The sequence below is a fragment of the Erinaceus europaeus genome, chromosome 1, assembly GCF_950295315.1.
Source record: "Erinaceus europaeus chromosome 1, mEriEur2.1, whole genome shotgun sequence".
NCBI classification, from domain to species: Eukaryota; Metazoa; Chordata; class Mammalia; order Eulipotyphla; family Erinaceidae; genus Erinaceus; species Erinaceus europaeus.
Genome location: NC_080162.1, coordinates 38,975,074 through 39,000,904, shown reverse-complemented (window position 1 = coordinate 39,000,904; position 25,831 = coordinate 38,975,074). Strand labels below are relative to the sequence as shown.

The following is a 25,831-nucleotide window of genomic DNA, read 5'->3' as shown; positions in this document are numbered from 1 at the left end:
CTTAAACAGAAGGGACCTAGCGAGCAACCCTAGAGGACACTACTCTCTTCCCCAGAGTGACTTGGGCTTGAACTGATCTGATGTTGGACCTCTGTCCAACATCATGTGAGGCCACTCTGAGGTCCTGCTCCTGGCAGCCAATATCCCTGGGATATACTGAGGAATATTTTTCATCAAGTTGCCAATATCATCTCTACCTTGGCAGTGATGAACTCACTCCCTTGGGGCATCTTTTGCTGCCCTAGTGGACCTTTGACACCTCCTCCACACTCCTAGTATCTCACAGAGCAACTGTGTGCCCCACCAACAGGACCAAAAGGAGACGAGAAGAAGAGGGTGAAAAATGCCCACTCCAAGTTTCACAAATGGAAGTGGCTAAGTAACAAGACCCCCCAGCCCAGCACCTTCATATTCTACTGGGGGGGGGGGGTCTACTGTTCCTGGAAGCAAAGCCCAGACCTGGGATTCAGAAAAGAAGGACAAGACTCTGGTCCTTGTTCTCTATGTCCCCAGAGCAAGGCCACTGGAGCCAAGGTCACCATCCCCAGACCTGCCTTTCAGCCCTTAAGGGCCCCACAGCCTGCCAAGGGCGGCTCCAGCAAGCTGCTCCAGCTGTATAGGGCCAAAGCTGTGAACAGAGTCCCAGGGCGGTGGACAGCCTCCAGCTCAGCTCATTATCGGAATTTAATCTGGATTCCGAGAGATCAAGAGGACTTGGTGGAAAGTGGCTGCCACAAGGGGAGAGTCGATGAGACCAACCCAAAGCCAGCTAATCTCCAGCACCCCTGGGGCTTTCCTGAAGCTAGGCAGAGAGGCTGCTCTTGCCAGAGAGCCAGATGTTCCCAGCTCTGCACAGCTGGGTGGCCTGAGGCAACAAGGCCATAGTTCCTCAGTGAAGAGCAGGCAGAACACACAGTGGGGTGGCAGAGGGGGATGTGGGCTCCCCTTGGGGATTGGGTCAGCCATAAATCTACAGTGTGGAGAAACATGACCCCAGGTTGGGGCATGCAAATAAGAGTTCCACCCTGCTGGAGGTAGATAGCATAATGGATATTATGAGAGTCAAAGAGACTCTCATGCCTGAGGCTCCAAAGTATCAGGTTCAATCCCCTGATCCCACCATAAACCAGAGTTGAGCAGTGCTCTGGTAAAAGGGGAGAGAGAGAGAAGAGAGATTGAATATTATGTTAGCTATGTATCAAGTTCCACCTCCATACAACTCAGGCCTTTGTCCTACCAGAAGACTGCACCCAGGAAGGGACTTAACAGAATTTGGAACATTCCATTTTCCTAAGACCATCTCTCCCCTTCCCTTCAGTGATCCCAGTTGAAGGGTAGTGGGCTGCTGGTGCTTCTGGTGGTGTTGATGGTAGCGAGGCAATATTGTTGTTGCTGGTAGTGGTAATGATGTAGTTAGTGATGGTGACGGTAGTGATGGTAGTGTTGGTGGTGGTGGTGATGATGATGATGATGATGATGATGATGATGGTCATCATACTAGAGTATCTTTGTCAATGATACTAAAGTAACTCAGTGAAACTTTGTCAAGTGCCTCCTGTGTTCTAAATTACTGTGTCAACTGCCCCTCCCACCTTGTATCCCCATCAAAGTCCTGAGAAGTAGATTCATTACTCCATTGCATAGAGGAGGAAACTGAGCTCGAGGGATTACCACTGGTGTGTGGTGTACAGATTTGAATTTGCTTTCATACTAAGCAGCTTATGCCACCGAGCAATTACATGTTAAGATCATCTTGTTCATGGATTAAAAACAAAAGCTGTCCATCCTGGGAAGACAAATCATTTAAAAAGATATTTTGACCTTTGGGCATTGTTCATAGCTTCTCACTCTACTTCCTGCCCTAATCCATGATCTAAACCCACTGCATTATCTGCATGTCACACCTACTGCCCTTGTCTGAGCTGGGACTTCAGTGTAGTTCCTTCTAGTGAGGCGCAACATAAAGTCAGTGCTCAGATATTTGTGGATAAGGACCTTAACTCTTCCAAGAAGTCAAAAATCCCAATGGCATGTGCTCAGTGCTAGGCTGGGCACTCTTGAGATCAAGCAGTTTAAGGGCAACCTGTTTTGCCCACCCTGACTCTTGCCAGGGAGTAGAGAACATCTGTATCAACCATTCCTCTACCAACCAGAGGGACTTGAGCCTTCTCTTCCCTACCCCCTCCAACTTAAGGACCCATCCCCTGGATCTAAAGAGACAGTCACTTTAAACCATGATGGGACAACTATCCCATCAGCAGGTTAACAGAAGCAGATAAACCGAGCAAAGTCAAATGGATTTGTTTGTCTTACTTATTATTTATGTATTGGATAAGGCAAAATGAAATCAAGAGGTAAGTGGGAGGTAGTGAGGGAGAGAGACAGAGAGACACCTGCAGCCTTTCTTCACCACTTGTGAAGCTTCCTTCCTGCAGGTGGGAAATGGAAGCTTGAACCTGAGTCCTGGTGCATTATAACATGTGCACTCACCCAGATATGTTACTATCCAGGCCCTTCAGACTCATGTTTCATTTAAGTAAGAACTGGGTTTCTTTTTTAAAAAAAATATTTATTTTCCCTTTTGTTGTCCTTGTTTTTTATTGTTGTTGCAGTTATTGTTGTTGTCATTGATGTCATCTTGTTAGGTAGGACAGAGAGAAATGGAAGAGAGGAGGGGAAGACAGAGAGGGGAAGAGAAAAATAGATGCCTGCAGACCTGCCTCACCGCCTGTGAAGCAACTCCCCTGCAGGTGGGGAGCTGGGGGCTCAAACCGGGATCCTCACACCGGTCCTCACACTTTGCGCCACATGCACTTAACCTGCTGCGCTACTGCCTAACTCCCAAGAACTGAGTTCCTAACTCCCTTGCTCCCAGTATCATCACCTCCCTTCTGCTTTTTCTGGACTTACACTTACTCTGCTTTAGGACCATGGCTCTTGAAGTTCCCAAGAGAATCACTCAACTCAGTGCCAGATCCTTCTTGGCATTTCAATGTCCTCAGCACAAGATGGGCACCCACCACCTCCCAGTCATATCAGGCCCTTCAATCTATATTTGCTAATGCATTGGCTGTCCATCTCCATTTCCTATTTTGAATTGAACTGTATCCCCTAGAAATACACAGTCATTCCTGCCACCTATGAATGTGACCTAATTTGGAGACAGGGCTTTTAATTTTATTTATTTATTTATTTATTTATTCCCTTTTGTTGCCCTTGTTGTTTTATTGTTGTAGTGATTATTGTGGTTGTTACCAAGGTCGTCGTTATTGGACAGGACAGAGAGAAATGGAGAGAGGAGGGGAAGACAGAGAGGGGGAGAGAAAGACAGACACCTGCAGACCTGCTTCACCGCCTGTGAAGCGACTCCCCTGCAGGTGGGGAGCTGGGGGCTCAAACCTTACGCCAGTCCTTGTGCTTTGTGCCACATGCGCTTAACCCGCTGTACTACTGCCCAACTCCCGAGACAGGGCTTTTATACATGTAACTACTGTCACATATTGCACCCTGATGCATCATCAACAGAGCACATGTACAATGGCGAACCCCAAATCCCTATTGCCTACTGGCCTCCTAGCACATTGTCAGTGCACAATAGCAGCAATAAGAGGGCATCGGTGACCCAACTCCTCTTCCAAAATGCCTTCCTGAATTTTTATGCCAGTAAAACAATATACATATTGTTATAATATATAAACAACAATATATTTTTATATATAAACAATATATATTTATAAATATATACTTATAAAAATATTGTTTATAAATATAAACAACAATATATGTTGTTTTGTATGTTAACAACAATATGTATTGTTTATAAATATATATTTATATAAATATTGTTTATAAATATAAACAATATATGTTGTTTTATATATTAACAGCAATATGTATTGTTTATAAATATATATTTATATATACATTGTTTATAAATATAAACAACAATATATGTTGTTTTCAGAGCACAACATATTCTATATGGTTCCCAGCAGCGGGAAATTGCCTATAGACACATTTCTCAGCATATGTTTCTGTTAAGGGATCAATGACTCTGGATAAATCAGATGAGGTCATACTGGAGGAGGGTGGACCTCTAATCCAAGATGACTGGTCTCTTAATTAGAGGAGAGAGACACAGAGAGATTGCCATGTAACACAGAGTCATGTGACAATAGAGGCAGCGGCTGGAGTGGTGCTGCAATAAGCCAGGAGGTCCAGCAGATGATGATGGGCGGCTGCCAGTCCCTCCCCACCCCACCCCACCCCACCCCACAGAAGTGGAAGATGCTGGAAGTATTCTCCTTCTAGCAATGTGAAAGAAACTTCTAAGTGGGGTTGGTTTTAGTCTTATGGAACCCAGTCCCACCACTGCAGTCCCCTTTTTTTTGCTCATTCAGATGAAGCTAGAGAAAGAAAGGGAGAGACACCACAGCACCAAAGTTACTGCATCTTCTCTACAGTTCTGGGGTTCAAAGCCTGCTCTCTCACATGACAGTGCAGACACCCTAACCGGTGAGTTACCTCTCAGCTTTGATTTCTGGTTTTTGTTTTTGTTTTTTAATACCTCCCACCCCGACCCTATCCCAGTTTCTGGGTAGTCCCAGGAAACTCTATAAACCTAAACAACACTTGAGACAAGTCACGGCTCTTGCAACTCTCACTTGTTCTGAGCCCAGGTCTGAGAGCAGTACCTGGCACCAAAGTACTCAGGGTGGCTCCTGCATCTCCCTGCAAATGCAGTGGATATGCCTCCGCTGAGAGGCAGGGAGGGTGTGCTTCTCCTAAGATGTAGAACACAGTGCATATGCCCCAAAGAAGTAGGACCAAGGTTGGGGGATGCCCTCACATTCTAAGCAGAGCCCAAAGATGATGAAGAGTCCCCTCTGTAACACCCCAGTCATCCTCAGTGATCACCAGCCAGGGAGCATGTATGTGTTCCTGCACGGAGAGCCTGGAGGCTGAGCTGTGCAGGTGACACCCACCAACCTCTTGGTTTTGCTCTGTCAAGTGCAATAGGGGCAGACACATTTCTAAGGTCAGATCTCTCAAGGGTGATTTTTGAGGCAGGTTTGGGGAGCCTGCCAGAAGGCCCAGGGTGTGAGCAGGGCTGGACCAATGAGTGTTATTGATGAATAGCCTCTGGGTCCTGGCCTCACCCCCCTATTAATCAGCCTGCATAAGAAAAGGCAAACAGATGGTCTAGTTCAAGAGTCCCTGGTTATCTGTCAGAGTTTGGAGCAAACATGTCGCACCCTGAGAATGAACTCCACTCTTCTTGTAATTGGGCCTAGGGGCCAGCCATAGCCCACCAGTATTAACTGAGGCACCTGTACGCCGTACATAAAATTCAGAAGTGATTGCCAAAGTCATGCAATCCCCAAGTCAAGTCCATGTTCCTTCCTGACACCATCTCTTCCAAGCAAGGCTGGAGAGAAGAAAGAGCCAAGGGGCTCTACAACACAAATGCAATCGACACTGAGATATCATGTGTCACCCATCAGACCAACAAAGAGACAAAGAATACAACAATTTTTATAAGAACCACTTTGGTAAACACATAGGGAAGTAGTTTTTTGTTAGATGGGGAGAGGAGACACTGACACACCTTTCAAAGAGAGCAGTGGCCCCAACCCCTTTGGAAGACTGTATGGAGAGTCCTTAAACAAAAATGGAATCATGGTAGCATCTACAACTTGGTGGCTGAAAGGTGGTAAGATATAAAGCAAGACAAGTTGTTTAGTAAACAGGAACCCAAAGGCAGGTAGGAATACAGCAGATGAAATTAGGGAATTTCCACTGGGAAGAAGCTAGTAAGTATATTTTAGGTATGTTCCAAGGATTCCATGACTTTAGTAATTTTTGTGTGAGCCTGATAGCTACCATGCAGGTGGACTAATCTTATTGTCTGAGAAGAGGGTGTCAGAGTTGAGAATAGGGCTAAGTCTCACCTCTCCAGAGCCCTACCCCCTTAGGGAAAGATAGAAACAGGCTGGATTGACCTTCCGGAGCCAATGTCCAGTGGAGAAGCAATTGCAGAAGCCAGACCTTCCACTCGCTGTCTGCACCCCATCAAGAATTTTGGCCCATATTCCCAGAGGGATAAAGAATAGGAAAGCTTCCAGTAGAGGGTATGGGTCACAGAACTCTAGTGCTGGAAATTGTATGGAATTATACCCCTGTTATCTCACAACCTTGCTAATCATTAAATCACTAAAAAAAATAAATAAAGATTAAAAATGGGATTGCCTTATATTCATTTATTTGAAGGACATCAAATAGTAATTGGAAGGGACAAATGCACCCCTTTGTTGTTCATAGCTGCATTATTCACAATAGTCAAAGAGTAGAATCAGCCTAAATGCCTATTAACAGATGACTAGCTAAAGAAGTTATGGGATATATATTCCATGGAGTACTATTCTGCAATCAAAAAGATGATAGTGTATCGTTTGGGACAAAACGGAACTGGAGGTGATTATGTTTAGCAAAATGAATAAAGAGATGAAAGACAACTACCAGCTGGTTTCATTCATATGTGGAATCCAAAGAACTGATACAAATGAAGTTGGGAGGAAAATACCCAGAAGCAAGCTAACTGTTTCTAAGACTTGTGGGAACTGTGACAGTTATCTCTGGAAGCTGGGAGGGAGGGGATGTAGAACTTTGGTGGTGGGTGTGGTGTGGAACTATACACCGTGCTATCTTACAATCTTACAACCTACTATTAATCACAATTTTTTAATGGGGAAAGAAAGCAAGCAGTAGCCCCAATCCATCCCAAATTTGTGCACCCTCAAAGCTGTGATTCTGTTCTAGAATGTATCCTACTAACAATACATACAAATGTGGAAGAAAACATCCAAGGAGGTTATTCCCACCCTGTACATCATTAGTGAAAAAATAATAATAAATTAAGTGGAAAGTCCACCTAAACCATGTTCCTATAGCATCTGGAAGCATCCTCATTATCAAAACATTCCAGAAACTGGAGACACATCTGAACAACAACCCAACAGTGGACAAGTATACGGTGATGAAAAGAACAAGGGCACTTTGTATGAAGGAATATGAAAGGGCCATCAAGGTTTGTGTTCAGCGATAAAGGGAACACAAGGTGAGAGTTGTAGGTGAAACATTTGTGAAAATACGTAAGTGTAAAAAAACACTAGCTGTTTTGAGAAAGTTTGAGAAACCAGTGTCAGAACCTGAGTACAATACTGGGCACTGGAGCTTGGGAACAGAAAGGGGCTTTCACAGAATTTTTTTTCTTTTCTTTTTTAATTGTCATCAGGCGCATGATAAGTCCACCACTCCCAGCAGTCATTTTTCTTTTCCTTTTTTTTTTAAATTTCTTTATTGGGGAATTACTGTTTTACATTCGACAGTAAGTACAATAGTTTGTACATGCATAACATTTCCCAGTTTCCCATATTAACAATACATCCCCCACTAGGTCCTCTGTTATCCTTTTTGGACCTGTATTCTCCACCACCACCACCCACCACCGAGTCATTTAATTTAGTGCAACATGCCAATTCCAGTTCAAGTTCTACTTGTGTTTTCTCTTCTGGCCTTGCTTTTCAACTGCTGCCTGAGAGTGAGATCATCCCATATTCATCCTTCTGTTTCTGACTTATTTCACTTAATATGATTTCCTCAAGCTCCATCCAAGATGGGCTGAAAACGGTGAAGTCACCATTTTTAATACCTGAGTAGTATTCCATTTTGTATATATATATATATATATATATATACCACAACTTACTCAGCCACTCATCTGTTGTTGGACACCTGGGTTGCTTCCAGGTTTTGGCTATTACAAATTGTTCTGCTAAGAACATATGTGTACACAGATATTTTTGGATGGGTGTGTTGAGTTTCTTAAGATATATCCCCAGGAGAGGAATTGCAGGATCATAGGCTAGGTCCATTTCTAGCCTTCTGAGAGTTCTCCAGACTGTTCTCCACAGAGGTTGGACCAATTGACATTCCCACCAGCAGTGCAGGAGGATTCCTTTGACCCCACAACCTCTCCAGCATTTGCTGCTGTTACCTTTTCTGATGTATGACATTCTAACTGGAGTGAAGTGGTTGTCTTTATTTGCAATTCTCTAACAATCAAAGATTTGGAGCATTTTTTTCATGTGTTTCTTGGCCTTTTGGATCTCTTCTGTGGTGAATATTCTGTTGATGTCATCTTCCCCTTTTTGGATGGGGTTATTTTCTTGTTGTTGAGTTTGGCAAGCTCTTTATATATTTTGGTTGCTGAACTCTTGTCTGATGTAGAGCATGTAAAGATCTTCTCCCATTCTGTGAGGGGTCTCTTGGTTTGGGTAGTGCTTTCTTTTGCTGTGCAGAAGCTTTTTAATTTGATGTAGACCCATAGGTTTATGCTTGCCTTAGTCTTCTTTGTAATTGGATTCATTTCATTGAAGATGTCTTTAAAATTTATGCAGAAAAGAGTTCTGCCAATATTTTCTTCTAAGTACCTGATAGTTTCTGGTCTAACATCCAAGTCCTTGATCCACTTGGAATTTACTTTTGTATTTGGTGAAATATAGTGGTTCAGTTTTATTCTTCTGCATGTTTCAACACATTTTTTCCAACACCATTTGTTGAAGAGACTCTGCTTTCCCCATTTAATAGTCTGGGTACCTCTGTCAAAGATTAGATGTCCACAGGTGTGGGGGCTTACTTCTGGGTTCTCAATACTATTCCACTGCTCAGTTTGGCTATTCATGTTCCCATACCAAGAAGTTTTGATGACAATGACCCTATAATACAATTTAAGAACTGGGAGTGTGACGTCTCCAGTTCTGTTCTTTCTTCTCCAGACTGTTTTGGCAATTCTAGGTCTTTTCTGGTTCCAGATAAACATTTGTAGCATTTGTTCTATTCTCCTAAAAAATGTGGTTGGGGTCTTGATGAGGATAGCATTAAATCTGTAAATGGCTCTGGGTAGTATATTCATTTTAATGATGTTAATTCTTGCAACCTATGAACATGGGATATCCTTCCACTTCTTTGTGTCTTTTTCAATTTCCTTGAGTAGTGACTCATAATTCTCAGTATACAAGTCTTTCATTTCTTTGGCTAGGTTTATTCCTAGATATTTTATTGTTTTTGTTGCTATAGTAGAAGGAATTGACTTCTGGATTTCAACTCCTTCTTAGTGTTTGCATAGAGAAATGCCATAGAGAAATGACTTTTGGATGTTAATTTTGTAGCCTGACACCTTACTGTATTGCCCGTTGATTTCCAAAAGCTTCTTGCTGGATTCCTTAGGTTTTTCTATGTATACTATCATGTCATCTGCAAATAGGGAGTTTGACTTCTCTTCAAATATGTGTCCCTTTAATTCCTTGCTGCTGCCTGATTGCTATGGCAAGAACTTCCAACACTATGTTGAATAGTAATGGTGATAGTGGGCATCCCTGTCTAGTACCTGATCTGAGGGGAAATGCTTCCAGTTTTTCACCATTGAGTATGATGTTGGCTGTAGGTTTACTATATATAGACCCCACTATCTTGAGGAATTTTCCGTCTTTTCCCATTTTTTGTCATGTTTTGACCGTAAAGCGATGTTGTATTTTGTCAAAGGTTTTCTCTGCATCTATTGATGTAACCATGTGGTTTTTGGTCTTAGTTTTCTTGATGTGGTGGATCACATTGATTGATTTACATATATTAAACCAACTTTGCGTCCTTGGGATAAACCCCACTTGGTCATGATGAAAAATCTTTGTAATATACTGCTGTATCTGGTTGGCTAGAATTTTGTTCAATATTTTAGCATCTATATTCATCAGAGATATTGATCTGTAGTTCTCTCTTTTGGTTGTGTCCCTGCCTGCTTTTGGTATCAAAGTGATATTGGCTTCATAGAAGCTGGCAGGGAGTATTCCAGTGTCTTCAGTCTTCTGGAAGACTTTTAAAAGTAGAGGTATTAGTTCTTTGAAAGTTTTGTAGAATTCATTTGTAAAACCATCTGGTCCAGGACTTTTATTCGTGGGAAAGTTTTTGATAACTGCTTTAGTTTCATTAGCTGTGATGGGCCTGTTGGTGTTATCTAGTTCTTGGGAAGGTTTTTGATAACTGTTTGTGTTATATACTTCCTCTTTACTTAATTTTGGAATTTCATAGGTATGTAGGAAATCGTCCATTTCATCCAATTTATCTAGTTTGGTGGCATACAGTTGTCCATAGAAGACTCGCTTGATATGTTGAATACTGTGGTGTCTGTTGTGATATAACCTCTTTCATTTATGATCTGATTTTTTGGGTCTCCTCTCTTTTTTGTTTTGTGAGTCTGGCTAAAGGTTTGTTGATTTTGTTCACTCTGTTGAAGAACACCAACATTTACTTTCATTGAGCTTTTGTATGGTTTTATTATTTTCAATGTTATTGATTTCTGCCCTAACTTTAGTGATTTCTGTCCTTCTGGTTGCTTTAGGGTTCCTTTGTTCTTCTTCTTCTAGGTCTTTAAGATGTGCAATCAGGCTGTTTATTTGTGCTTTTTCTTGTTTCCTAATGTGTGCTTGTATGGCTATGAACTTCCCTTTCAGTACTGCCTTAGCTGTGTCCCAAATATTTTGATAGCTTGTGTCTTCATTTTCATTGAACTCTCTAAACATTTTGATTTCTTCCTTGATTTCTTCTTTGACCCAGTAGTTGTTAAGTAGTGTACTATTGATCTTCCACATTTTGGGATTATTACTAATCTTTTGTTGATTGTTAAGTGTTAGTTTAATTCCACTGTGGTCTGAGAAGATGCTTAGGATGATTTCAATGCTCATGAATTTGCTGATGCTGTCTTTGTGGCCTAACATGTGGTCTACCCTTGAGAATGACCCATGTGGACTTGAGTAAAATGTGTATTCCAGTTCTTGGGATGAATGACTCTGAAAATGTACAATAGTTCTAGTTTATCTATCTCCTTATTTAGCTCCCTCATGTCCTTATTGATTTTCTCCCTGGGTGACCTGTCAAGTTGAGAGAGTGAGGTGTTGAAGTCCCCTACTATGACTGTGTTCTTGTTAATATATTGCTGTAGCTCTTTCAGTAGATGTTTGATGTATTTAGATGGTTTCTCATTGGCTGTATAGGTGTTAATAGTTGTTAAGTCCTCTTGATTGATTGATCCTCTGAGCATTAAGTAGTGTCCATCCTATCTTTTTTAATTTTATTTATTTTAAAATCTATCGTGTCAGATATGAGAATACCATTTCCTGCCCTTTTTTGTGGGCCATTGGTTTGTATGATAGTTTTCCATCCTTTCACTTTGAGTCTGTGTTTGTCTTGTTGAGTTAGGTGGGTTTACTTTGTTGGGTTGTGTTTTCTGATCCATCATCCTACTCTGTGTCTCTTAATAGGTGAATTCAGGCCATTGACATTTACTGATATCAAAGATTAAAGATATTTTATGGCCAGTCTTGTAGATTTTTAGAATGTTCTAATATATGGCATATTTATGGTGGTCTGACTGTTTATAGGAGAACTTTCAGAACTCTTTTCAGGGCAGGCTTGGTGATAGTTGATTCTTTCAACTGTTGCTTGTCTGAGAAGGTTTTATGCCTCTATCTAGTCTGAATGACAGTCTAGCAGGATACAGTAATCTTGGTTGGAAGCCTTTCTCATTGAGCACTCGATAGATATCTTGCCATTCTCTTCTGGCCTGTAGTGTTTGTGTGGAGAAGTCTGCTGCTAATCTTATGGGTTTTCCTCTGTAGGTGACTATTCATTTTTCTCTGGAAGCCTTCAGGATCCTTTCTTTATCCTTAATCCTTTCCATTCTAAATATGATATATCTTGGTGTCTTTAAGTCTGGGTTAATTCTGTTTGGGACCCTTGGGGCTTCTTGAACCATTATGTCTTTGATGTTGTCTAGACTAGAGAACTTCTCTGCTATTATGGCCTGAAGAATGCTTTCTTACCTTCCCTCTCTTTCTTCCTCTGATAAACCAATAATGCATATATCATTTCTTTTGAAGTCATCCCACAGTTCTCTGTTGTTGTTTTCAGTATCTTTTAATCTCTTTTGAGATCTCATACTTCTTTTTTAGTTGCCTCTAATTCGTCCTCAATCTTGCTAATTCTGTCTTCAGCCTCATTTATTCTATTCTCTCTCCCCTCTACTGTTTTCTGTAGTTCATCTATTTTGTTTCTCTGTTCTGATACTGTTTTAGCTTGTTCAGCTAGTTGTGTTCTTAGCTCAGTGATTTCAGCTTTCAGCTCTCTAATAACCTTGAGATAGTTAGTGTTTCTTTCAGAGTCTCATTTGTTGTTTTTGAATTTCTGATGACAATTCTTTGAAACTCTTTACTCACTCCTGTGATTATTTCCTTAACTAGCATTTGGATGTTGACCTCATTGTTTTGTGCTTCAACCTTTGGGGGGTCTTTTAGCTGGATTCTTGTCTTGGTTCATTTCTCCAATATTTCTTCTTGTTGGTTTAACCATTTTAAAAATTATGTTATGAGGTCCCTTTCTCAGTACTTTTCAAATTACTGATCACTCTTTCCTGGATTGAATTGTGTCTAAGTAAGGTACTAAAGTGTTTACAGCTGTGGAAATTGACAGTTGTTTCAATATTATTTTAATCCCTGAGTTGGAGCACAGAGGCTTAAAAGCCTCTTTTATTCTTTTTCTTCCCTGTAGGCTATGGGAGCCTGAGGGCTTTTAAACTATAAGTAGGCTTCTTAGCTTAATCACTGACTCCTCCCCAAGAGATAAAGGAGGGTGGAGCCGAGATAATACAGTGGTTATGCAAAGAGACCCATAGTCCCATAGTTAGGCCACCAAGGTATAGATCATCTCCTGAGTTTCCTGGTTAGTTCTTTGATCCTGGTGTCAGCTCAGGACTTCCCCTTTGCTCCATCCTCTGAGGACAGTAGCAATGGAAACTCACAGTTGCATTTGGTGAGTCATAGAGTCATAAAGGAGTCCTCTCCTCCCTTCAGCCATCTTTTTGTTGGTGAAACAGACTGGAGGTTGTGTCTCAACTGGTAAACTGCCAGACTATCCTTTCTTTTCTTTTAATAGAGACAGAGAGAAGGGCTAGGTGGTGGTACACTGGGTTCAACATATACATTATCATATGCAAGGACTCAGGTTTGAGTCCCCACTCCCTGCCGTCCTGGGGGACACTTCAGGAGCAGTGAAGCAAGTCTTCAGATATCTCTCCTTCTCTCTCTCTCCCTCCCTCTTTTTGTTTGATTTTTTTTTAATATTTGAATTTTTTTTATTTTTGATCTTTATTTATTAGATAGAGACAAGAAAACGAGGTTAAGGGAAGAGACAGAGAGGCACATTCAGCACTGTTTCAAAACTCGCAAAGCTTTCCACTTCCAGGTGGGGACCAGTGGCTCAATCCCAGGTCCTTGCACATTGTAACATGTGTGCTCAATCAGGTGCACCACCACTTGGCATCTCTCTTTCTCCCTCTCTATCACCCCCTATCCTTCTCAATTTCTTTCTGTCCTACCCAAAAAAAAAAAAAGAGGCTGCCAGGAGTGATGGATTCATAGTGCTGGCACAGAGCCCCAGTGATAACCATAATGCCGGTGGGGATGGAGACCTTGCAAACATAATTTGAGGGGCCAGGTCATGTCACACCTGGTTGAGAGCATGTATTGCAATGCACAAGGACACAAGTTCAAGCCCCTGGTCCCCACCTGCAGGGAGGAAGCTTTGCAAGTGGTGAAGCAGTGCTGCAGGTGTCTCTCTGTCTCTCTCCCTCTCTATCAGCCTCTTCCCTCTTGATTTCTGGCTGTCCTTATCCAATAAATAAAGTTTTTTTAAAAAGAAAAAAAGAAACATAATTTGAAAAGAAAGAGACAGAACGATAGACAGAGAAATGTAGAGGGAAAGAGGATAGAGAATAAAGAGAAACACCTGGAGCATTGCTTCACTTATTGCGAAGTTTCCTCCTTTCAGGTGGGGATGGAAAGTTTAAATCTGAATCCTTGAGCCTGGTGACGTGTGCACTCTGCCAGGCGGCCACTGCCCATCACTGAGGTTTTAATATTAACTAGAGCAGTTTTCCTGTTTTGACATGTTGAACCATGTTCTCATACACATTCAAAACAAATGCTTCTGAGAAATATTTTTCGCACGCCTGGGTTCCAGTCTTGATTTGATCACTGGGTGGCCTTGGCTTTCAGGTCTTCTTTCTCCCCATTTCACCAGTGTCACTCCTTAGAGGTAATTGGCAAGCTAAAATGAGATGATGAGTGCAAAAATCTGGAGAACCTTAGAAAGTTTGGTTTTCTCTGTATTTATGACAACTACACAAAAGGTAGTACTTAGCAAGTGAAATGGTGAGACTCCTTTGTCCCTGATGTGATAAAAAATCATCTTCCAACAGATGATGTAAGCTGTCCATCAAATGGTGCCAACACCTTCCTTGGGATGTTAACCACCAAGGAATGACATTCAGGGGAACAAAAAGGTGACATCCTGAGATGCCCAGGGCCTAACAACTGAGTAACACAACCTTGATTGTGTCCTCCTCAGGACTGTAGTGTGTCCTTTCTTTCTTTCTCTCTCTCTCTTTCCCTTTATTTTCTTTTTTCTTTTTTCTTTGCCATACCTGGGGTTTCACTGATCTAAGTCAACATTTTCAAACAAAAAGAGAGACATGGTAAGATATATATATGGAGAAAGAGAGAGAGCAAACACAGACATCGCAGCATTGAAACTTGCCCTAGTGTGCTGGGGACCAGGCTCAAACCTAGATCACACACATAACAAAGCAGGCACACCCCTAGGTAAACTATATTGCTAGCTCCTGTAGAGTGTCTTCATTATATCCTCTAGTCCATTCCTTCATCTTCTTACCTCTTCAAAGGTAAGAGGTAAGGAGGTATGGTTTTAGTTTAAATGTATGGTAATAAATAGAAGTTACACCAAGAAAAGACTGGTAGCTTTGTCATAAGGTCATGTCATAAAGAGATAAACTAATAAAGATTAAGAGAAGTTCATTAACTTGCCAGAGGTCACACAGCAAAAAGAATATCAGAAATGGGGCCAGGCAGTGGCACACCTGGTTAAGTGCACTCATTACAGTGCACAAGGACCCAAGTTCAAGCCCACACACCTGCAGCTTCACAAATGTTGAAGCAGGGCTACAGGTGTCTCTCTGTTTCTTTCCCTCTATACCTCCTCCTCCCCCCTCTCAACTTCTCTGTGTCTCTATACAATAATTAAAAAGAGAGAGAAAACCAGAAATGAGATTTGAAAACAGCTCTGTCTCCAGCTTCTGTGTTCTTGCCACTTTATAGCATTTTAGCATCCCAAAGAGAGGTGAAGTTGCAGATATTAACTATAGTTGCAGGTCACAAAAATCAGAGAAAGAAGAAAGAAGAAAACAACTAGGAGTTTGAGAACTGAAATCTCCAAGTAATTACTTTTAGAGAGCAGAAGACAAAAAGAGAGCTGGAGATCCTTTGACATTAAAGGGGGTCCCAAAAAAATAAACTCTTTCAACATGCTTCTTGAAAAAGACTGAGAGTTCTTTGCTGTGTATTTCAGTTAGAGTCTTTTTTCTTTTTTCCTTTTTTAAACCCTTAACATTTCTGCAAATGATCATCTCCATTGGTTGTCTGCCTTCCTGTGCTGAGTTTCAGGGTGAATGGAAGAGAGTCAGAACTTCAAAAAATGTCTCTTCCTTCTTTCCCATCCTCCTCATCTTTCCATGTTCCTAGGCCCAAACTACCCAGAATTATATGCACATACTCAGGCCTGCCTGGCCATCACTTGAGACTCTATGCTGAATTTACTGACAGTAAGGATTTTAAGAAACAGTGAGGTTCACCATACATTTTCCATACACGAGATATTCTTCACAGGGCCTGGCTCATGGCGGGTGCTCTGTGGAGGAAGAAGTCATGACCACGCCTGCCCCAACCTGGCCCACCTGCCCAATCCTCTGGCTATGGCCCCATTTTCTCCTCAGTAGCACCCCCTCCCAGTAACCAGCATGGCACCCACCTGCCCAAGTGCTCCTGCAGCACCTGGTAGACACTTATTCGGAAGGTCTCATTGTCAAAACGTTCCCGGATGTAGTCCTTATAGATTCGGAATTCAGCGGCTGTCACAGCTTCTCCTTCAGGGATCTTAGAAAGATCAAATCGGAACTCCCGGTGATGATAGCGTGGGTGGAAGAATTCTTTGTCGTGCTCCACTGAAAAGGGGAGAAAACACACACCACCACCAAAACCCATTAGTAACTGGGTTACACTCCCATTTAGAGTTCAAGCATCCTACCTCCAATCCATGGAAATATGCCCATGTCCTTTGAGCCCCCTCAGTCTATACCGTGCAGACAGCTGTGCATGGAAGGGTGACAAACAACCCCAAAGTCACCATAAACTCAGAGTAAGGACTCACTCTGATCTATTCTACTGGGAAGAGTAAGGCACAGGAAAACATACTTCCCAGATGCCCTAGATAGAGTTCCAGGGACTTGAGGCTGGATTCAGAACTATCTCAACTGCCATCCTGTTGAATGAGCCTTAACAGAGTACCAGGTAACCTCTGAAGATCTCAATTTTCCCATCTAATAAATTGGGATAAGCAGCCTCCTTTGTTGTCAAAGTTGTCAGAATCAAATGATTGGACTGCTGGTAGCACGAGGCCACTGTGAATTAGGTGGACAAAGCTCATCCTTACTCTGCCTCACCATTCCTAGAGCCACTTAGGCTGTGGTACGTAGCTCTGGCTGCAGGTGAGAATCACCTTGAGAGCCTGAGAAAAACAAGATTGATCACCTATCCCAGTATGTTTCAGAATGGACTCTCTGGGGCCCCACCTGAACTGCCTGCCAATTCCCATTTTGGCAAATTTCAAGTCCTCAAAGTGGGGTCCCTAAAGATGAAGATGAAACTAACCTTAGTTCTCTGGAACAAGACTAGTTCTCACCCAACTTCACCTCTTAATTAGTCAAATCAATACCTCTGAGGAAGGGGCACAAAAGTGGTATATGCTACAGCAACCCATGCCCAATGAGCAACCAACACTGGCAACCTTATGGCCTTCAATAAAAGCAGAAAAATTGGCCAATGGCATAACTGGGGCTAGAGGTGCAGTTTGAAGATGACTTCCAGACAAAATAAAATAAAGCCCATTCTCTTCTGCTCTAGAGTAAGACAGTATGCCCATTTCACGAGTAACCAATACTAAAGTTATGCTAAACCCAGGAACAGTGATGCTGGAAATGAACCTATAGTCTCAAGACTCATGCATCCTTTGGACCAACAGGGAGCAGGGCTGAATTCTGGTGTAAGGACGGCAAGATGAGAAATGGCTAGAGCCAGACATGTTGGGAGCATCTGAGGAGGCCTCTGGTCTCCTGAGAGACACAGTCCCATCTCCACTTTCTGCTTGCAGAGTGAGAGAGAAGGACCTCAAAACGTGTTCAGCCAAAAGAGCACATGCCTACTTTGCTTCAGCTTGGGATCCCCAAGTGGCTGTAAGCAAGATACAAATGCCATTAAGGAAGGGATTTCACAGCACTGGTGGTCCAAAGGTCATTCCTATTTGTTATATATATATATGTGTGTGTGTGTGTGTGTGTGTGTGTGTGTGTGTGTGTGTGTGTCTTAAGCCTTAATGATAGCTGTTAGCTACTGGGGTAAGGGCAGATGGCATTGAGGAACTGTCTTCTTATTAGGCTGGTTGTTCCCTACTGGGCATAGGGGACAGGAAAGTGCTTAAGTCTGGGGAGGAGGGGAGGATTTGGGCACAGGCATGGCCTTGCCTCTGCATAGGTCTCAGAGTCCTCCAGCTGCTAGAGTCCTGGGTCACAGTGGGAAAGAGAAAAACCACCATCCCAGGATCCCCTGCGGATTACAGGTATCTTGTTCTCTCTCTCTCTCTATCTCTATCTCTATCTCTGTGTGTGTGTCTCTCTCCCAGGATCCCCTGTGGATTACAGGTATCTTCTCTCTCTCTCTCTCTCTCTCTCTCTCTTTCTCCCTCCCTCCCTCTCCCTCTCCCTCTCTCTCTCCAAACACAAGCACACACACACACACACACGCGTGTGCACACACATAAACACGCACACACGCACTTCTCTGCTAACCCACTCTTGGATGAGATTGAATTTAATGGCAAAGGGTGGTGTGATAAGGATATCATCAGCCCCAAAGGAGAAGGGGTCTTGTACACTAACTTTTAGGAAATGCATCCCATAGGAATCAAGTGAGCCTTAGGAACCCACCCCCACCCCAGGGAACAAAACTGAGAGTCTGGCATCTGTCATTGTAAAAATATCACCTGGACCAGATTTCTGTCACCTTTCCAGCTCATCCAACCCTCACTTCTACCTTAAGAGGTGAGTATAGCACCATGGTTTGTGGGGGAGGCATCTATGCCCCCAGGAGGTATTAAGTAGGCTGTCCAGGCTCAAAGAGAAAAGACTCAAAGCCAGATCCCACCTAAATGGAGGTCCTAATTTTATCCCTTGGCTACCAGGCAGCCACTAGGCAGGGAGAGCTCTCTGCTTGTTTCTAAGAATTGCTTCATTGAATGCCAGTGTAAGTGAGTATCATGGGTGCACAATCCACATGTGCACAGCTCAGCCAACTATCACAATAAGAACACCCAGTGGGAACTTCTTCTTCTGCCAGTTTCTTAAAACTTTGCATCCATTTTTTTTCTTGTTTGGGCAATTCATAAACAAAGAATAATGTGGCTTACATTCTTTCATGCCTGGCTTCTCTAATTCAACAGTGGATTCACCCATATCACCGTAGATGTAATTCAGTCTCACTGCTGTATAATAGTCCTTAATTTCATAGTACCACAATTCACTTAGTCATTCTATGGTGTATAATACTTGGTATAAATGGCCACTTTTATCCCTTAGAGTAGCATTGCTACAAATATTCTAGTACTTGTATTTTGGTGACTAGTATCATACCTGCAACTGTGTTCGGCAACAGTAATATTGCCAAGCTGTTCTCACAGAGGACTGCATCAGAAAGATGGAGTGGGGAGAGCATCTCTGTCCTATGAAGGAAATGGGCACATACTAGGGAGAACTTGTGGTAGCAGACAGTGAGGTGAAACCCCCTTGGGTGCATCCCTGTATCTTTACATCCCCAGTAATAAGTCAGTGTGCATACGACCCTAGTAAGGCCAATGAGTGACTCCGAATTTTTAACAACAATCTCCCAGTCCCACCACCTCATCCACTCTATGGCCACAGGGACCAACCCATAACTCCACTCATTCTCACTTAAAGACACAAGATGATGGGTGTGAAACACCACACTATGCAGCCTGGGTGTGTAGGGTGTGTGTAATTAACACTCTACTAAAGTCTCACAATGAAAACATGGTTGCCTAACAATACAACTGCCTCAGAACATATCCCCTTCATTAAATGAAAGCTAGCTATCGATGGGAAAGATGTTCTATGGTCAGCATCTTGCTAGACCATCAGGAGCACCATGAAAGCCTCTTCCTCAAGTCTCTTGGTTCCCCCCCCTTACATTTCCCTACAGTGTTCTGGCCACCCTGTGAAGCATTCCCTTCAATATCCCTGCGTAGGCCCTGTTAACATAAATCTGGGGGACATTAGAGAGCATTCCACAGGCCAATTCTCCTTGCCTCCAGGCTGACAGATTGCACAGATAAAACCTTCATTTCCAACTAACTTCCCTTCTCCTCTCCCAGCAAAACTGAACCGCCACAGGTCAGGAAGATGTTTTAAGTTTCACTTCAGAGCAAATCCTACCAGAATATAGAACAATCAACAATCAACCCATGCAGAGAATGAGGATATGGAAAACCACCCCCCAAACCCCCACCCCCAGATTATAAACAAAGGTGTTGATGAACCCATCGGTGCAAAAAAAAAAAATCATTTTGCTTACTCTGTAAAGTGTCTCCATTGAGAGAACTCTTAGCCATGTCTGATTGATATGGATGAGGAAACACAGGCTTGCCCAAGGTCATGTGTCATGTGAGTGGCTGAACACAAAACTCTTGGCCTTTATGCTATCTACAGCCAGGTGGTCTGGGCTGGACTCTCAGGTGTGCCATCCACCAAGTGTGTCATCTTGCTACATGTCACTCTACCCTGTATGCCTCCTTCCTACTAGGAATAACAATAACACCCCTTTCACTAAGGATTCTCAGGAGATCACAGGAGAAGCCACTTGCATCAGTGAGCTGGGATAGGGCAATCAGTGCAGAACACACAATATGGGAGTGGATGTTCATACACAGTTCAGCTGTGATGACTTTATTTGAAAAAAATGCATTAGATCAAATAATAAAGTAATATTTGAGTAGTATGATATTGGCATAGGCACAATCACTAAAGGCGAGTGCAATGAAAAAAGAAAACATTGGTACAGAATCACAGAGTGTGTGTGTATCCTTTTCATGTATAAAACAAATCTTTTTTATTGACTGTAGACATCAAAGGTATAAGTTTCCTTTTCAAAAAAAGTAATACAGGGAGTCTGGCTGTAGTGCAGCAGGTTAAGCGCAGGTGGCGCAAAGCACAAAGACCGGCATAAGGATCCCGGTTCGAACCCCGGCTCCCCACCTGCAGGGGAGTCGCTTCACAGGCGGTGAAGCAGGTCTGCAGGTGTCTATCTTTCTTTCCTCCTCTCTGTCTTCCCCTCCTCTCTCCATTTCTCTCTGTCCTATCCAACAATGACAACAACAATAATAACTACAACAATAAAACAACAAGGGCAACAAAAGGGAATAAATAAATAAAATAAATTAAAAAAAAATTTTTTTTTAATTAAAAAAAAAAAGTAATACAAAAACATCAAGTGCCCAACTGTTTCTTACAAACACCTGCAGACTCTTTGGAGTGGTCTTCTGAGTAAATTTTCTTTATTAATTATTGTAATAGTGTGCATATTTTGAAACCATGTCAAATACTAGACTACCCATAGTTGGTACTAAGATACTCAATCACTCTCCACATTCCACTAAGTGGACAGTAAATTTGAAGGCCTATTTTCCTAATCAAAGTCCAGACACACTGAAGCTACTTTGGAAATACCTTCCAAAACTTTTTGACTGTGTTGTTTCAGATACAAAAACACTGTAGGTGGTGTGTTATGAATGGATTATGAGCCTAACAATCACTATCATAGTCTCTTTTTTAAAAAATTTATTTTTTATTGGGGGATTAATGTTTTATAGTCAACAGTGAATACAACAGTCTGTACATGCATAACATTTCCTAGTTTTCCACATAACAATAAAAACCTCTGCCATCATGTTCTAGGACCTGAACCCTCCCCCCAACCCACCCCAAAATCTTTTACTTGGATGCAATACACCAACTCCATTCTAAGTTCTGCTTAGTGTCTTCTAATCTTGTCTTTCAACTTCTGGCTATGAGTGAGATCATCCCATATTCATCTGACTTATCTCACTTAACATGATCCCTTCAATTTCCATCCAAGATGAGCTGAAAATGGTGAAATTATTATTTTTAATAGCTTAGTAGTATTCCATTGTGTATATAGACCACAACTTGCTCAGCCACTCATCTGTTGTTGGACACCTGGGCTGCTTCCAGGTTTTGGCTATTACAAATTGTGCTGCTATGAACATAGGTATACACACCAAGCCCCAGCAATAACCCTACAAGCAATGAAAAATAGAAGATAGATAGGTGTGTACCTAATTAAACAAATAAATGATATAGTGAAATTTAAAAAGCAAAATCAGAAACACAGAGAGCATATTTTAAACAAATCCACTGAATAAATTAGTGTTGAAACTTTGAAAGAATTTGAAAGCTCTTTAAAGGTCAGTGAAGAAAGCACCACCTGCACATCTTCCTCTCAATTAGGAGATCATTAGTGGGAGCAAAAGAAAGCCTCACCACCAGATCCAGAGTAGTAGCTCAGTGTAAGTCACTGGGCAGAGAGTCCTGAGGACCTAGGTTTGAGCCCCATCCTCACAATGTGACATACTTGGAGCCTGCATCCAGGAGCTTCCTAGCTGGGAAAAAGGGGGAGGGAAAGGGAATGACATTTGCCTTCCACAGAAGGGGGATACTTAGCCCAAACAAAACTCTCCCTATTGCTTCCTGAAGGTGCTCTGCCGAGCAGGGCTAGAAAGAGTTGATAAATAAGTAGTTAACAACTTAACCACCCAGCAGCTCCTCCTAAAACTTAATAGCTTCCAGGAAAAAAAAAAATCTTGGTTAACCGTCCAAATGCTGTTAAGTTATGAGGCAAAATTAAACATGTCTTCAGCAAAGAGACACTTTTCAAGTAGGAAAATTCAAGGTGAAAATTTCAAGTCCAGCAACCAGAACTTTGTATCCTTGCTTAGAGTCTGGCTTCCACAAGCTCAATGTCATCTGAAGAGCTCCAGTTAGGCACTAAGGAAAGACCCCTGAAGTCCTTAAATGAAGATGACATTCTGGGAAACAGCAGAATCAACTGAAGTTCACAGCACAGCCAGAACTAGAATTAGGCTTTCAAGGATCCTTGAGTGTGAAGGAAACCACAGCCCAGAATCTCCCCCATCCTGATTTCACTCTGAAACTTCCAAGCCAGTCTCCTTCCTCTCTTCAGGGACACATTTCATCCGAAAGGTTCTGGCACACATTATGTCAGTCAGAACTACTGGAGGTGACTTTACAGTAGACGGTTTCTGGCCCCACAGCTTCAGGAATGTGAAATCGGATGATGGCTTCATTTGAAGATTTACATGGGAGGAGATTAAGAAGTTGCAAGAGTCACTAGGGGCATGCCATAAATTGGGAGTTCTGGAGAACAGAGTAGACAGATCAATTGCAACTCAGTTACCTGCCTCATTCCTCAACTAGCTAACAGTCACAATTTTTTAAGTTTGCATTTTATTTTTTGAATATTTATTTCTTTATTTTGAATAAAGAGAAAATTTGAGGGGGGGAATGATAGAGAGGGAAAAAGAAAGAGAAGCACCTGCAGTATCTCCTTTCTTGTTGGAGACAGGGGACTTGAACCCAGGTCTTTCTGCAGTATGATACGTGCACTCAACTGGGTGAACCACCACCTGACCCTTTTAAGCTTGAATTTTCAACTGCAGTAAGAGACACAGGACTTGAAAATGACCATCTTAACCAGGTTTAAGTGTGCAGCGCAGTAGCATGAAGCACACTAACAATGCTCAGCAACCAATCTCCAGAACATTTCTGATCTTGCACAACTAGTACGCTGTCCCCATTAAGCAACTCCCCTTTCCCCAGTACAACCTGGGCCACCAACATTCTACTTTCAGTCTCCTTGAATTTGATGACCCTAGACAGGCAACTCATTGAAATGGAACTGACATCATATCTTCAAGGTAGATCCATGTGTGGCACGTGTCAGATTTCCTTCCTTAATAAGGCTGAATAAGATTCCATCATGTGAACCAGAGATACCTAGTTTATCAACTCATCTGTTAATAGACACTTGGATTGCTTCCACTTTTTGTTTTGTAAATAATGATGCTATCTATGGTCACAAGTGTACAAATATCTCTTTCAGACCCTGATTACAATTCCTTCTGGGTACATATTCAAAACTAGAATGGCTGGATGACATAGTAGCTCTCAATTTTTGAACAACCACCTTACCACTTTACACAGAAGGCTGCACCATTTTCTATTCCCAATAGTGCATACAGGTTTCAGTTTCTCCACATCCTTACCCATACTTGTCGCTTCTTATGCTTTCTTTTGATGGCAGCCATCTTAATAGGTGTGACTTAGACAGCCACCAGTAGAAAACATCCTTATGCTAGTTTGAAACACAATGTACACATCACATATACCCTCTCATTGGCTCCTTATAAAACTGCTCATAAGTCAGCATGGGCTTTGTGTTCACTTTACAGATGGGAATAATGAGACTCAGGGGGCTCAGAAAGGTTAAATCACATCCCTTGGCCTCACAGAAGACCCAAACACTCAAGTGGTCTCCTTGACCTAGTCTCTCATATTGGGTACCACTTATAGCCACATAACTTGTAAGAAAAGTAAATAAGAGTGCTGTACTGGCCTTCTGCAACATGTCCACAACATGAATCTTCTTAAAGGCAGAACAAGAGAGAGAGAGAGAGAGGGTCAATGTCAGCCTGGAGGGAGATGGTCCGTGTGAAGACAGTGTAGCAGGAATCAAGCTGCCCAGCATCCCCCTCTAGTCCCCCCCCCCACAGTCAGGGGGCAGGGCCATGCTTGCTACAGGGCACACAAGGAGCATTGTCTCCCTAGCAACACACACGCCCCCGGAGCTGTGGCTTCAACTCTCGAACTTTCCACCCAGTGCTTCGCCTGTCAACAGAACCACCTGGAGTCCCAGCTTGGGTGCTCCAAGAGAGTCTTGAGACACACTGCTTCCTTGTTAGATACAGGGGGAGTTGTGTGTGTGTGTGGGGGGAGCCAGGCAGCAGCTCTCTGTCATCCGCCTGGCAGATGTGGGGGTGGGGGTGGGGCAGGGAATTACTGTACCACAAGATTAAACACTTCAGTGTCAACATGTGTGCAGTGTTGCTGGAACAATGTTATCATTGTGAAGTGAATGGAGCCCAGGGTTGAGGGTATGGGCGGGGAGAGGAAGAAAAAGATGGGTTTAATTATCTCTAGGGCTGAAGCCAGTTGTTTGCCTCAAAAGCCCCAGACGCTGGTCGAAGTTGAAAAGAAATGAGCTGTAAATGTTATGTCGGACTCTCCTGCCATAAAACCAGGCTTCCATCCTTCAGCTATGGGTGCACCATCACCTCAGGGATAACTGGGTCCCAAGCCAATTTCAAGGGATCGTTGAGAATAAGGAGAGAGAATGTACATGAGTAAGTACGTTCAGAGAAACTAGTGACTGTCAACTAGGGGCAGCACTGTCTTCTTCACCCAGCCAAGAGAAACCTGGGCAGTGCCTGGGTCCAGTTTTGCTTGTCACATTTGGGGGAGGGATGACATCTACCGTGTAGACCCCAGAAACATGGCTAATCACCCCCAACCCCACCTAGACACCTTCATATTAAAGGAAGGACCTATTGTATCAGTCATGCCAAGCTGAGAATCTTTGAGTAAAACATAAAATTCTCAGGTGACTTAGTAAGCCTAGGTCCTGGCCCCCACTCTGGGTTCTAGACTAGTATCCCTGGACCCCAATCTTTCTCTTTAACAAAAGGAATGAATACACTGGCTTGGTCTGAAGGCCCATTTCACTCCTGCCCGGGTGTATGCTATAAAGTTGTCAGCATTCTACCAACTCTTCTTGTATATGGTTTATCCAGATACCTTTGAACTTGACCTCTACCCCTATAAACGGTGCTGTCCAGCAGGGTAGACATTAACTACGTGTCTACAGAGCAAAGGAAATGTAGCTGGTGTAACTGAGGACATACATTTCTATTTGTTTCCATGAACTTACCTGAAATCTACATTGCCTCAGATGGCATGAAGCTCACTCATAGAACAGTGCAGGCGTCAACATGCCCACACCCTCAAAAAGTCTTTTTTTTTTCTTTTTTTTTTTGCCTCCATGGTTATCACTAGGGCTTGGTGCCTACACTTTGAATCCATTGCCCCTGTGGCCATTTTTTCAATTTTTTTTCAATAGGATAGAGAGAAATTGAGATTGGAGGGGAAGATAGAAAGAGCGAGAAAGAGAGATACCTGTAGACCTGCTTCACCACTTGTGAAGCGAACCCCCAGCAGGTAGGGAGGCGGAGGCTTGAACCAGGATCCTTGCACAGGTTCTTATGCTTCCTACTATGTGCTCTTAACATGGTGCAACAAACCCCCCACCCACCCACCACCCAAGAAAGTCTTAACACGGAGCAGCAACCAATAAGATGGTCTGTGAAGAGC

General features: G+C 42.6%; 1 protein-coding gene across 2 annotated transcripts in view; it reads right to left on the bottom strand.

The window, feature by feature from the left end:
- The window catches only part of BMP7 (bone morphogenetic protein 7), a 108,526-nt gene that overhangs the window by 57,510 nt on the left and 25,185 nt on the right, over positions 1 to 25,831 (bottom strand). For both annotated transcript variants that reach the window (XM_007525141.3, XM_060184908.1), the window contains exon 2: positions 15,994 to 16,186. In XM_007525141.3, coding sequence (XP_007525203.1) covers positions 15,994 to 16,186 — 193 coding nt within the window. The remainder of the gene's footprint in view (positions 1 to 15,993; positions 16,187 to 25,831) is intronic.